This window comes from Triticum urartu, chromosome 3 (assembly GCF_003073215.2).
Source record: "Triticum urartu cultivar G1812 chromosome 3, Tu2.1, whole genome shotgun sequence".
Lineage (NCBI taxonomy): Eukaryota > Viridiplantae > Streptophyta > Magnoliopsida > Poales > Poaceae > Triticum > Triticum urartu.
This window is the reverse complement of record NC_053024.1, coordinates 7,337,477-7,351,895: the sequence shown is the minus strand read 5'-3', so window position 1 is coordinate 7,351,895 and position 14,419 is coordinate 7,337,477. Positions and strand designations below refer to the sequence as shown.

The following is a 14,419-nucleotide window of genomic DNA, read 5'->3' as shown; positions in this document are numbered from 1 at the left end:
CCAAATTCATTTGTTCCAATTGATCAGCAAGAATAGATTTATCATTAGTAGAGAAGGATTTATCTTTAAAGGTTTTAGGAATCTCCAGATTTTTCTTCCTCTTGTATGCAGCAGCTTTCTCCATAATGTTAATGTTCCCACGCCCCCTAGTGTTAGGTTTTTGAGCAAGAACAGGTCCCCACTTAGATCCCTTCCCTGGGACAACTCCCTTCACCTGAGCATGGTTGAGTGAATCAAGCAAAAATCTCTTTAATGTATCACTTTGTAGGATATGAACGGCCTCAGGGGGGAGAACCCCCAACTTTTCCTCCACATTTCCCTCATTCTCAGAATCTGACATGTCTACCGCCTTGAGTAGCTCCTCACAGTAATCCATACTGCCAGACCTCTCCACATCTGTTGGTACCTCCTTTCTTTTCCAAATAGAGACAGGAGTTTTCTGGGTCAGGCTCTCTCCCACAACTGCATCATCCTCACCTTTACCCACATCATCGCAGTTTATCTCCATCTGCAGTTGCTTGTTCTGGTTGCTCTGTTTTCCATCACCATCAGAAGATGTAGTAGTTTTGCCAGCTTTAGATAAAGCACATGCCAGGACAAAGTTTTCCTGGTCATAATCAATGAAAGGTTCCATTGGTGAGAACACCAGCTTCTGTGTCACATGTTTGTTGGCAGAACCATGTTTGGATGAGAAGTTGGCTTTGTCTAGCTCATCAATGGCCAAACCCCCATCCTCTGATCCATCAGAGTTATGTTCATCCTGAGTCCCCCTGCCATTTCCTGTTTGATCCTCTTCAGCTTTCTCTGCTTCCTCATCACCATCCTCATCCTCCTCAATATCAATGACAGAATCTACTCCACCCACTTGTTCAAATCCCTCAACAGTAAAGCCTAGCAGGAAGAGTTTCTTCTTCATCTCAATCTGTCTCTCAAATGGTATCTTAGTTGGGTCTCTGCAAGCAATCTTAATCCTGACATTTTCAAAGAAAGTCCTGAACATACCATTCCAATCAACATCAGTCAACACCCCAAAAAGGAAAGCAATTTGAGCAAATACTTTCCATGTGCACCATTTGGGAGGAATGCCCTCAATTAGCACCCAAGCTTCAATTAATTCCCCAAAAGGATCACATCCACCCTTCCATTCAGTCAAGGTGACATTTACATCTTGAGGTAGAGAGAACCCTGCAACTCAATGAGATCTTCCACTTTCTTCCAAGGGGGAAATCTAACCAAAAAGGTTTTGCTGGATAACCCTCTGATTTGCCATGGCCATTGCCTAGTTTTGCAGAAAGTTGCAGTCAGGAGTTCCATCAACTTGGGACAATCCACATCACCTTTCAGAATGTTCACCACAACACAGTTTTGAAAATTTAACCACTTCGATTCATTGGCTATAGGTACATCCACATGGTAGAAACCAAGCCCTCGAGCCCCACTGCCAAAGAAAGTAGCAGTGGGCTGAACTTTCGACCAAGCAGCACAGTTGTTGACGTTGTGATTTTGTTGGCAGATAAAACATGCCTTTGGTTTCACACAATCCCCCACATAGTGACCCGGCCCCCCACAGTTGAAACAAATCATATCTTTGTACCTCGGGTCCAAGACCTGCTCTAGTTCTACTTCACCAGATTGAGATGACTGTACCTGGGCGGAACCCGCAGTCGACGTTGTAGATCTGGCAGGTTTTGGCGCAGGGGCTTGCTCTTTTGCAGGCGGAGCAGATGGCTGCTTGCGCCCCGCAAACGAGGTAGCCTTCTGCACAGGCGCCTTAGATTGACCAACGCCAAGGTTACCACTACTCCCAGCTCGGTGATCAGCCATTCTAGCACCACGCTTCACTACCTCCGCAAACGCAGAGATCCAGGCCCAATCCCCTCTCTCGTAACCTTGTTGTTCTTTGGCGGTGGATCAAAAGGTCGAATCGAAGCAGGGAAGCAATCAGCGGCTATGAACGAGTTACTATCAACTAGATCTTTCCGGATCCAGCAGACGAACCCGGATTTGGTTTTGACACGAGGCTGGGGGGGAGTGGGATTTATGGTTGCAGCGGCGCGGAGGGGAAGGTATGAGCCATAGCTGGCCAAAGTACTCCTCCACACTTTCTAGGTTTTCCACTTTACGTAATCTACCTTCACTTCCCGCTTTCTCACCGCGAAGGCACACTCTGAAGGCGGGCCCTGACACTGCTGGATTTGAACAGGGGGACCGGCAGAGAGCTGCCCCCCCCCCGGAATAGGAACCATGTTGTCTCCATGGTTAAGCACCTCGCCGGAACCCAACTCCGGCGAGGCCTCGCCAGCTGCACAAACAGCGACTCGCTCATTGAAATTCACCGACCGGCGAGGGAGAACCCCCGATTCCACTACCAATTCCCTACCCAGTGACCTATCCATAGAACCACATGGGACTGTAATCCTCCTCTGACGCAAACGAAACTCCCTCAAACGTGATTTCAGCGATAAATCAACACGAATGAGATTCATACCTATCTCTCCAGGCCAAGGTGGGGGTTCGATGGGACGTCGCAGAGTTTTGAATCGGTCGGGGCAGACGATCTACTGGCGGCGCTGCGGCCAAACGATGCCCGGCGGGAGGAATTCCGGCGGGATGTTGGCGATGCCCTCCCACGATGGCGGCCTGATGTTGAGCCTAGATGGGTTCGCCGTCCTGAAGTTCTCCCACCGCGCAGCCTGACGTGGATCCGCCGACTCCGCCTCCTGGATCGCCCAGAAGAGGAGCTCCAGATCTTCGCAGCCGTCGTCTCCGATGAAGCGCGCGCTCGACGAAGCTCGCATGGCGGAGGATGTGGAGGTGGATCTCCCCCCACTCGTCCCGGTCGGGGAAGCGCTCCATCACCACCCGACGCATCTCGCGGCGAGCCTCCGGCGAGTGCGGGTCGATCTCGGGCAGCGGCACCGCCGCAGGTGGCGGAAGCGCCCGCGGTTCCGCTACCCTCGCCACCGGCGCTAGCCGGCGAACCCGCACACCGCGGCGACGCGCCCCAGCCATGGTTGCTCTGGGATGGGGATTGGCGGCGGGGAGAGCTCGGTGAGATGTGAGGGTGGGTGGGAAGCTGGGGGTTGGGGTGCCTTAATGGCGTCAAGGTTGCTTCGCCCGAGGGGGAGGGGGGGAGGGGAAGGAGAGCGAGCCATTCTCACTTCCGATATTGGATGATTACTTCCGCAAATGAAGATGTGTCAGGAGGAAGGGATTTAGCTTTTAATATACATAGTAAATAAAAAAAGATACTCCATAATTTCCAGGCGTTGACAAGCTGGTTTTCTTTAGGGAAATGTAGAGGTGGTTCTTTTAGCAAAATGTACTGCTGGTTTTGTTTTTTTGAGAAAAAAATTACTGCTGGTTATGTGCACTGATGGAGATGTTGTAGCAAGTGGGCCAAGCTCTCCGGTTGATGGGCCTCCGCCTGTGCTTGCTTCTTGTAGCTCTTCTGCGCCCTCGCATTCCCCATTCCCTCTGAAAATATCCCCACCTGCGCCGCCGCCATCGCCGCCGCCGCACAAACTGGCTAGCAGCAATGGAACCACCGCTGCCAACGACCGTGTCTACGTGCACCTCCGAGACGGCGAGGGGCAAGCACGTGTTCAACATCGCCGGCTACCATCTGCACAAGGGTATGGGCGCCGGTGAGTCCATACGGTCCGCCACCTTCGCCGTCGGCGGCTACGACTGGTGCGTCCGCTACTACCCCGATGGGGACATATCCCGGGACTGCAGGGGCTATGTCTCGGTCTACCTCGAGCTCCTCACCAGGGACGCCGAGGTCAGGGCGGACTACGTGTTCAGGCTCATCGACTCGACCAGCGCTCTGCCGTCGGTGGTCCGCAGGTTTACCAGCAAGTACACCCCCGTCGACCCAGATGAAGATCCCGATGGCTATGGAGCTAACAAGTTCATGAAACAGAGTGAGCTAGCATCGTACCTGCGGGACGACCGCCTGGTGATTGAGTGTGAAGTCAAGGTTATCAAGCAGCCGCAGGTGAAGGAGGAGGAGACCGTCTCCGTCGCCGCACATATTGAGGTGCCGCCGTCGGACCTGCCGAATCATCTCAAGAAATTGCTGGATGGGAGGAGAGGGGCAGATGTGACTTTTGAGGTTAAAGGCGAGGTTTTCCCTGCTCACAAGATTATGCTCGCCACGCGATCGCCGGTCTTTGATGCTCAACTCTATGGACCCCTGAGCGATCCTGCGAGTGACAACATAATCGTCGAAGACATGGAGCCTCCTGTTTTCAAGGCGTTTCTTCACTTCGTCTACACAGATTCGCTGCCTGCTGCTATGGATGACCTTGATGATGGTGAGAACCAAGAGATGGTTAAGCACCTGCTGGTGGCCGCCGATAGGTATGCCATGGACAGGATGAAGATGTTATGCCAAGGTATTCTCTGCAAGAGCCTTGATGTTCAAACTGTGGCGACAACATTGGCGCTAGCTGATCAGCATCACTGCAGCAAGCTGAAAGATGCCTGTGTTGAATTCATCCTCTCTTCAAACAGAATGGATGATGTGGTGGCAAGCCAAGGGTATGCGCACCTCAAAATATCTTGTCCTGCTCTCATGTTTGATGTCTTTGAGAGGGCTACCAAGTCTCGCAAAATTTAATGTGCTAATCTTGAGTTAGTTCAGTTGACATGTGGCCACCTGAAATGAACTAGTTTCTTATCCTTTAATTTTTAGAGATCTCTGGGTGGAACTGTCTTAAAAGGTATGTTTGACAAAGCTTGCAAATATTTTGTGTGCTCTTCTGGATGACTGGCCACCTGTCATGAATGAGTTCTTTTGGAGGAGATGAGTTGGTCTTGCAAGATGTACTGAAGTACTGGTTGCCTCTTCATATGTATGAACCTACACTTGCTTATCTAGTTCTCTAAATTATTTGCTTTTCTGAGCTTTCAGTACCTTTACTGTTTATCTCTTATTGTTTTGTCCGTGTGTATCCATTTTCAGAGTAAACATTACCTGAACGTTCAGCATCATATTTTAACCAGATAGCCCTTTGATTTCATTTTTGTTTGAACACCAAGGAAAATTTTATTTCCAGGTGATTACTTTTGTGGTAATAGGTAATACTAGGTTGATGAACATACAACTGGATGCTTAGTGCTAGCATTCAGTTGGAGAGAAAGCTAAGATGAAACTGACTTCCAGACTGTTGGTCCGGTAATGACGAATTAACAAGGCCTGTTAATAATCATGAACTTGTGCCATCAGAGGAACTCATGATGGCCAGCGGTTTTGTTAGTTTTTCCAGCTTTTGCAGTCATTCTGTTGGATGCAGAAGGAAGCTGGTGGTGAATTTCGTCATTCTCTGCTCCTTTTTCACTCAATGCTTCCTTCGAATTTCCCATTCGAGAGGACATAATTTATTTTTATCAAGGGAAAGAATCTAGAATTTTAGTTCTCTTCATTACCTGGTGTACTCTCATTACCAGGCTTACCAGGGCATGCCAAGCTGATCTTCCTTACTCTCCTCCAAAATGTGCTAATATTGTGTACCCTTTCCACCATGAAGTGTGCTAATGTGAAGCAACTTGACCGAAATGCAGGTTTCCAATGCAAAATTGTAGTGAATCCAATTAGCTAGGTAACTGATCATCAGTTTTGGGATTCTTGCTTTTCCTGTTCCAAATCCGGTAGTTGTAACTTGTAAGAAGAAAAATTCCATGTTTTTCCTTTAGTGTGTTCTTATCATATATATGCATCTGTTACTATGTTCCATACAATATCTGCCAGCACTATCTCTTGGATTTTGCTGGCCCGTTTCATTTAGTATGGCTTGCTGCAGCCCAGAGCGGTGGAGCCGATCGGCCCAGTTCCAGATTCCACCGGAAATCCCGTTGCTCCAGCCGATGCAGTGACGATGGCTAAAGAAGTAAAGAGTGAGCGAGCGACTCGGTATGTTGGTTGCAATTCTATCTACTATCTGCATCATCGTACTGAAAGACCATGGAGTTAAACATTGGCGCATGCAAAGAACTGCTAATGTCGACTTGATATTTCTTGGAACAACCTTAGCATATATATGGTATGCGCACTTGCAGACTTGCAATTTTCTTTCTGGGAGATGAATTTTAGCATATATACAATTCGACATGTTCTTCATTCTGATGTGGGAAGGTTTAGCTTAACTATGCCCAACTCCTGTATCCGGACTGGGGCTTCTGTGGGTCCAACCGTCGCCATCCCCATGATGGATTGTCATTCGTCATATCCCGCGAACGGCAGCAAATCGAGTTGAAGATCCGCAGTCCCTTCATTTTTTTTCTGTTAGTCTATCAGTACAGCACAGAAGAAGCGGCCAGTCTGAAATTTTCATGTACCATCTATATGTTTGATTTAAATTTTCGGCTGTCCAATTACTTCACGAATGAAGTCAAATTACTTCACAAATGAATCATTTTTTATTCCATGCGCAGCTATGGAATGTGTACATGGCAGCCATGTCAGTTCATTTCATATGTTTGAAAGAACGGACTAAACATTTTGACAGGAGGTCCAATTTCCATACAATGTCTGGCATTTCAAATATTTTTCTAACCAAAGTTTTGGTCAAGATTTTATTTGCACATGCGTTAGCCAATGTTGATTGTGATTAGAAACAGTAAAGTGGATAAAAAAAACACTGTCAATGCCAAAATATTGACATCCATTCAAACAAAGGCTGATATTTTTTGTAATGGCCAACAAATCGTTATGGTACATTTTGGCTTCACCCAAGCATCCAGGCAGCATAGCTGATCATCACTAGTTGCTTCGGTTCCCTCGATACAGCATAACTTGCCTTCGGTGATCATGATGCCAATCGAGATTAGAGCATCAACAGGCGGGGGTTGCATCAATATTTTGCTTCCATACCACTATTTTGACCAGGTCCATCTAACTTGACACGAATTTCATTAGGTGCCTTTGTAGCACTCCAACATTTAATATGTGCCATAACTTCTCAGGAAGGAAATTCTATTGAACCGAGGTAATGCAATTCATGCTGCTTAAAAATGTTAAGCAAAATTGACAACGGGCATAACAGTAGGAAAAATTTGTAGCATAGATACTCCACTCTTCATATTATCAACATGAGGTTCAGGACAGCATAACAAGCATGAACTGATGTATGCAGTACTAAAAGTAGTAAGAACAAAGAACAGATGACATGTTTCTCAAAAAAGAAAAAAAATGAACGGACAACATGACTGATTTGGGTAAAACTGACAAAGAACAACCTAACAGCGGAGCTGAGCGCCAGCAGTAAACGAAAACTAGCTAACAGAATTGTAAACAGACTATCACCAGCCTTTCATCGGGCGAATCAACCTGTGGTTGAGTTGGTTAGGTGGACAGTGGTATCCCCAACCCATCAGGGTTCAAATCCTGGTGCTCGCATTATTCCTGGATTTATTTCAGGATTTCCGGCGATGCGCTTTCAGTGGGAGGAGATGTTCCCGTCGACGACGAGTGAGTGTATGCGCGTACATATGAGCGCTTGTGTCTGTACTGATGCTAAAAAAAAACAGCCTTCCATCAGACCAACACATGATGATTAAGATTGCACATCTTGTAACCTATTCCTACCCCCAAAAAAAGGCTCGAATCCTGGACACAAAACCTTCAGCCACGCTCTGTTGGCCAACATGGTGAAAGCCAATGGAACAAGAAGTACTGTTTGCCAGTTTTTGATAGAAAGAAGTTTACATTTCAGCAATAGGAACAAGGTGTGTACTGAACATGAAACATCAAAATATTGCGCTACACTACACAAGAGAATATCAGAACTAACCATTTCAACAACCAAAACACCATAACTTGTCATGGATAAATTAGCATTTTAGACTGCAACCGCCTTTCATGCTTTTCAACATTACAAACTGAAAGTTAACATGGAAGAACAATAGAACTGAAAGTAAACTGCAACAGTTCAGTAGCACGGATATTCTATTGTTCAGAACATTAACATGGTGTTCAAGATAGCATAACGAGCACCGCATGATGATAATATGATCGCTACTTCCTCTATCCAAAATCCTAATACCTCAGTTCTACTACGAAATAGTGAGAACAGCAAGCAAGGAGTCCAAAGTATCACAGATGGAGCTAGCGCGGCATCTTACAGAACTATGTCGAACGGAGGCTCCTTGTCCACGGCATCTTCTTGTTGCATCTCAAACAACGAAAGTGAAATCATGCTCTCCTGGAGGTGATGCCGAGTAAGTGTCAAACTGCTTGCAAATGGACTCGAAACGCTTCCATGCTCTCCGATTTCCACATCACCTAAAAACACACCGTCAATGTCACAATGCAACAGACGGTCAGGGCAATGCTGAATCAACAGCTCGGCCTCGTTGATCACAGCCATGTCAGGGACGAGATAAGTGACCATCAGATTAAGCGGCGGGGATGCCTCCATCGCCCGCAAGTCAATCCGGTACCGAAAGGCCCACGTCTCGGCATCATAGTCCTGCAGCATCCAAACGTCTAGAGTGACACGGTCGGCGGCCGCCGCCCATATCGCATAATGACACCCAGCCGCCCGGCGGCAACTGTGCTGGGCGGCTCATCTGCCGGAATGTCTCAGTTACGGTGTCGAATACCGTTATGCCGAGGCCCAATGCCCAGTGCAGGCCACCACGATGGTCTACTGGTGGGCAATCCCGGGACCGGGTAGCGGGAAAATACCGTTTAACTGTCGGCCATTGGACGCATCTTGGCTGGTCCGATCCCACCGGGAGGACGAAGTAAGCAGACCGCTCGACCGTGGCGACCCTCGCCACGGGTGCCGAGAATATGGACCAGAGCACCCGATGCTCTCCGGATGCGTGGTGCCGGTAGAAGGCGACGACGGTGGCGCCGCTGAAGCCTGGCCGTAGCGGAGGATGCGGCAGGGGTGCGCACTTGCGGGTGGCCGGGTTGCAGATGTAGAAGCTGGAGTGCCCCGACAGGATGAGGAGGCCATCGCAGGCGGCAATGACGGCGATGCTGGAAACTGGATCGGGAGTGTACCGGAGGACGGGCCGTATCTTCTGGTCTCCGGCAGAGGCAAGGCAGTATAAGCCCTCGTCGAGTTGTTCTATGATGGGGAGCAACGGCTGGCGGCGGTGGTGGTCGAGGATGAACTTGTCGGTGGAGGTGGCAGCGCGCCACGACTTTTGGACGGCGCGGCAGCGGAGCACGTCCTTGGTCGGCAGCCGGACCAGGATCTCTTCGACGACGAGCCACTCCGGCAGGTCGTCCAGCACGGTCGCGCCGCTGCTGTCCGGCGTGCTGTTCTTGTATAAGAAAATGGAAGAAGAAAACATTAGCAGTAGTACGACGGATTGGGCGCAAGAAAAGAAGTGCTTCGGCGATCTACACACAGATCGGCTTGAAGGATACGATGGACAGGCAGAGCCGAGAGGATTTACGTACGTCGGAGCGGACGCCGGAGGATGGTCTGAGTGAGAGCCGCGATTTCCAGCGGCGTCGCCTGGTTGTGGTTGAGCCGTGGCCGTGCTAATTCTTGGGACCCGGGAGCGAAAATCCGGATGAGCCTTTTTTTGGTTCATAGGATAGGATTATCGTAGGAATAGGAATTTTGTAGGAAATGAAATGACATGTATCTTAAATCCTATGAGTAGAAATAGAAAACAAGATGTCATTTGATTGACACCAAAGAATTTTTCCATTGAGTCTATGCTTTTTTTTATTTTCCTATGAAATGTAAAGGATAGGAACTGATTCTATGTAGGAATAGAAATCCATTCTTATGAACCAAAGGGCTCTAAAGGAAAAAATCCTAAAGAGGCCTGAGAAGTTGAGAACTGATGCGAGGGAGAACGCTTTGGCGAAGCTGCTGCCTCGTCTGTCGTGCACAGTAAAGGAGGAGGATGGGCGGTGTGAGGCCAACTTCACCGCGCGACCCTATCCTGTCCGCCCCGTCCGTTTGGGGTAAAAGAGACAAAAAAGGTGGCCCAGCGCGCGGGAGCAAACGGACTTTTGTCCGTTTTGTGTCCGCTTTTGACCCATCCCCGGCCCAAACTTGCGCCGGTTTTGGGGTGAAACGGACAGCGCGCGGACGGGCGGGACGCGCGCGCTTGTCCTCCCCTGGCCCGCCTGTCGGTGGGAGAAACCAAAAACCCCCCGACGGCCATTTGGCGCCATTTCCGCCAAACCTTCCCACGTCCCTCCCGCCCCCCCTCTCCCCCGTCCATGGCCGATGCCCGGCCGAGTTCCGGCGGCCTGGCCGTCGACCCGACCGCAAAGGTGAGGAAGAAGGCGGCAAAGAAGCCGCGGTCGGAGTACACGTCGGAGGAGATCGCCAAGTTGGACGCGAAATCGGCGAAGAGGAGGGAACGGAGAGCGACCGTCAAGATGAATGCCGCCGCGGCCAAGTTCACCGCCCAGCGCGAGGAGCTGGAGGCCGCGCGGCGCAAGGCCGCTGCCGACGAGAAGGAGGACCTCGTCAACAAAGCGCACGCCATCCTCATGCTTGGCATGGGCCGTCCGGCGGGGTTCCATGCAGCGGCCGTCGGCCCGGCAAGCACAGGCTCGTCGGTCGCCCGGCCTACGCACTGCCAGTCGCCGACGTCGCGCGCCGCGCCCATGTCGCCCGGCTTTCCTCCGCCCAGGCACGACGGCCAGACCCGTTTCTCGGCGTCGCCGGACGTGGGCTTGTTCGCGCCGTCCACACCACGCCCCGCGGCCGTCATCGACCTCAACGTGACGCCTGGGTCCAGCAGCGGCGGGCGGCCTTCCGTCGAGATGCAAAGAAAGCAGGCGCGTGCACCGTTCACGGGCACCATGCCGGCCCCCCGCGTGTTGTTTGACGAAATGCCAACCTCAACGCCGACGGTGGACGACCCCTTCTACAACCAGTACATGGAGGACGTGATCTTCCAGGGTGGGCATGAACGTGCTTACGACCCCGATGAGACCCAAAGTCAGGATGGCCGCGCCCAGTACGTGCCCGATGAAGAGGCCGACGACCGTGCTGACTACGACCATGGTGATTCATGGCATGAAGACGATGACATCTATGTCGAAGGTGAAGATGAAGATGAAACCAATGATGTTGATATTAGTGGCGCTCCATTGTTCATAGACGAGCTCACCCAAAGAGCGGAAGCACAAAAGAAGCGGAAGAGCATTCGCACCGGGTCATATACACAAGATGAGGACAAGTTGATTTGCCAATCTTGGATGGAGATTAGCCAAGATCCAAGGACCGGCGCGCAACAAAAGGGCATTGTTTTTTGGACGAGAGTCCACAAAACATTCCATGAAAGGAAGATGTTTGAGCCCTACCAAATTACAAGCAACCGTGGCATCGGTTCGATTCAAAAAAGATGGTTGTTCATCCAACAAGAGTGCAACAAATATTGCGCCGCATTTGAGAGCGTTGAAGCACGGCCCGTGAGTGGTCTCGGCGTTGGAGACATGGTATGCTCTTCTCTTTCTAGCCCTTGCTACGGCGATGAGACTTCGGCCGTGTATATGTTTGCATGTTCACTTGTTGTTGATCATGTGGTAGGCATTTCAATCTTTGGAGGCATTCAAGGCCCGGCACAATGACAAGCCATTCACTCTTACGCATTGTTGGACGATCATCAACAATTGCCCTAAGTTCAAGGATCAATACCGTGAACTTCAAAGGAAAAGAGGCAAGAAGACGGCCAAGTTCGCCGGAGGTGGGGATGGCGAGGCATTGAAGAGGCCGAGGGGCAAGACCAACTCCAAGGTGGACGACATCCATGACGCCTCATCCATGGCCTTGCATGAGACTTTGCATGGCATGATGTCACATAAGGATGTGAGGGACGAGAAGAAGCGGTAAAGCAAGGACGAGCAAATGAAGCAATACCTAGATCTCCAAAGACAGAAGCTTGAGATGAAGGAGGCGGCCAAGAAAAGGAAGATAGACATGAAGAAGACGGCCCGGCAAAGGCAGCTCGACATGGAAGAGGCCGCCTGGCAAAGGCAGCTCGACATGGAAGAGGCCGCCCGGCAAAGGCAGCTCGACATCGATGCCGACAACGTCAAGACCAGGCAGAGGCAGCTCGACATCGAGGCCACCAATGCCGCCACCAAAGCAAATGAGGTGGCCCTAGCGATCATGAGCGTGGACTTGTCGAAGATGAGCGACAAGACGAGGGCCTGGTTCGAGGCCAAGCAGAAGGAGATGCTCGACGCCGAAGGCCCGAACTATGTCGTCCGATCGGCGTGGCCGTTCTTTTTAGAGGCTGGCATGGGTGCCGCCCGCCCGCTGGGCCGCTCGCATGGGTGCCGGCGAAAAAACATTCATTTTGGAGGCCGGCTGTGTTGCCGGCCGCTGGCTGTGTTGCCGGCGAAGACAACTATTCATTTTGGAGGCTGGCTGTGTTGCCGGCCGCTGGCTGTGTTGCCGGCGATGGTCGTGTAGGCCGCTGGTTTTGTTGCCGGCGTGATGAACTGGGATCGTGAACTGGGGCTTGGCATTTGAAACGTCCATTTTTTTAAAACTAGACGCGGACAGGATGGGGCAAAAGGATGCGTCCGCGCGCTGGGCGCATGGCCGCCACATCCCAGGACAGACCCGGACAGGACTCCAAATCCCTACCCAAAGGAATAAAAACCGGACAAAACGGACGTCCGTTTGGGGTCGCGCGGTGGAGTTGGCCTGAGACGACGTGCACGCTCTGCCTCTGCTGCGGCGGGTCGATGGGATGGGACTGGACGAGCTGCTGCTGCGTTCGTAGCCTTTTCAGCCGTGGAGCGTGGGCTGGAATTGATGATGGAGAGAGAGAGGCTGCACTCCTTTGAGACTCCTTCCTTTGACTGAATCTTTACAGTTTGGCGGGCAATGTTTTTCTTGTTTTACAAAACCATCTTATCTAGCCTTGACTGATTGAGTTCGTATACTGGTTTGCTTTACAAGCATCTGCAGCTGGACTCACCGCTGGATTGATTTATCGTGCATAGATCGTCCGTTTATGTCGTGCATGGAGCAGTTTCGCTCAGCAAAGAGTCGTATCCGTTGATGGCGCGTTCGCGCATAGCGACAGACAAGTACCCTCAAATGTCATATTCCAAAACCAAATATCTCATTAGTAAATTCTTAAATTTATGCAAATACGTGCAACGTTAAACCGTCTAATCTTCGCCAACATCTGTCCTTGTTGTTCTTTACCGTGTGCCCCATGTCCGACGACCATGAGACCCGCGAAAGTGAAGGCCCAATTGCCGGTGAGTAGAGTAGGACATGGGACACATGGCGCCGCTCGTCTCTCGGTCGTGGCATTGACGTCGTCGGTCGAGGTGAGGTCCACGATACACACCTCGTGGGCAGAGCCTGACACCTCCATGGACTTGGATGCGATGCCGGGGTGCCAGTCACCCATAGCGGCTTCGCCTCCATGGCTTCGGCCACGAGAGTTGTAGCAGCCTAGCACGGCGGGCACGCCGCTCCATATTAGCGCATGGGCCAGGACCATGCATGTCGCCGATTACCTCTGACTCGGATCCTAGCACCATGGGGAAGATGCGCCACCAGAGGGGTTGTGCCGTCGCCCCAGCGTGGGGCACCAGATGAACTGCACCGCTTTCAACGAGGTAATGGTCAGGCAGCTCCCTCCACCAGGACCGACAGATGCAACCGCCATTTGCAAGTGACCAGCAAGTATATGGGATCTATCATAGTATTTTCGACAAGTAAGAGTGTCGAACACAATGAGGAGCAAAAGAAATTGACAAGTAGTTTTTAGCTAGGTTTTCACTGTGATGATAGTTCCATAGATAATTTGATAGCAAGATAATTTGTAACAAGATAAATAATAATTAAGTAATAGAGTGCAACAAGTGACCCAATCTTTATATATACTAAGCTAAAATGCTTTTGAAGACACTCCGGAATCTCGTCAAGTTACTTTCACCACGATTCATTAAGTTACCGTTTATTAATTCAATAAGTGTTGTGTGGTTGGACCGGAGCTAAGATATTGTCCTTACTTCCACAAATGCCTACTTATGAGCATAAAAGCCTCCACAAATACAAGAGAAATAATTAAGATAAATTTAACCATAGCATTAAACCATATGATCCGGGAAAGCCTCTTACGGAACAATTGATAAACTGGGGTTTGGGTTTCTATCACTCCCGCAACCCATCATTTACAAACTAAATTCACAATGTCTTCCCTTAGGCCCAAAGATGATGAAGTATCATGTAATCAACATTCATATAACACCACCCGGGGGAGAACAACATAATATATCATCAAAGCATTAAACGGTAGTCAACTTCACATGATTAATAGCAACAAAACTTCTATCATGTCCTCGAGAAGTAATGGATCTACTCACAACACTCATATGAATTAAGATCAATGGGTATAAATATTTGATGAACAATCTAGACACAACAATCTTTCGCTGATAAATCCCATATGCATC

General features: G+C 50.1%; 1 protein-coding gene and 1 pseudogene across 1 annotated transcript; one reads left to right on the top strand and one right to left on the bottom strand.

The window, feature by feature from the left end:
• The first annotated feature begins 3,494 nt into the window (after window positions 1-3,494).
• LOC125547562 (BTB/POZ and MATH domain-containing protein 1-like) lies at window positions 3,495-4,810 on the top strand. Its single transcript, XM_048711384.1, has one exon. The coding sequence runs from the start codon at window positions 3,539-3,541 to the stop codon at window positions 4,622-4,624; it is 1,086 nt and encodes a 361-aa protein (XP_048567341.1). The 5' UTR covers window positions 3,495-3,538; the 3' UTR covers window positions 4,625-4,810.
• A 3,128-nt stretch (window positions 4,811-7,938) lies between these two features.
• On the bottom strand, window positions 7,939-9,312 carry LOC125546453 (annotated as a pseudogene).
• Window positions 9,313-14,419: the final 5,107 nt, after the last annotated feature.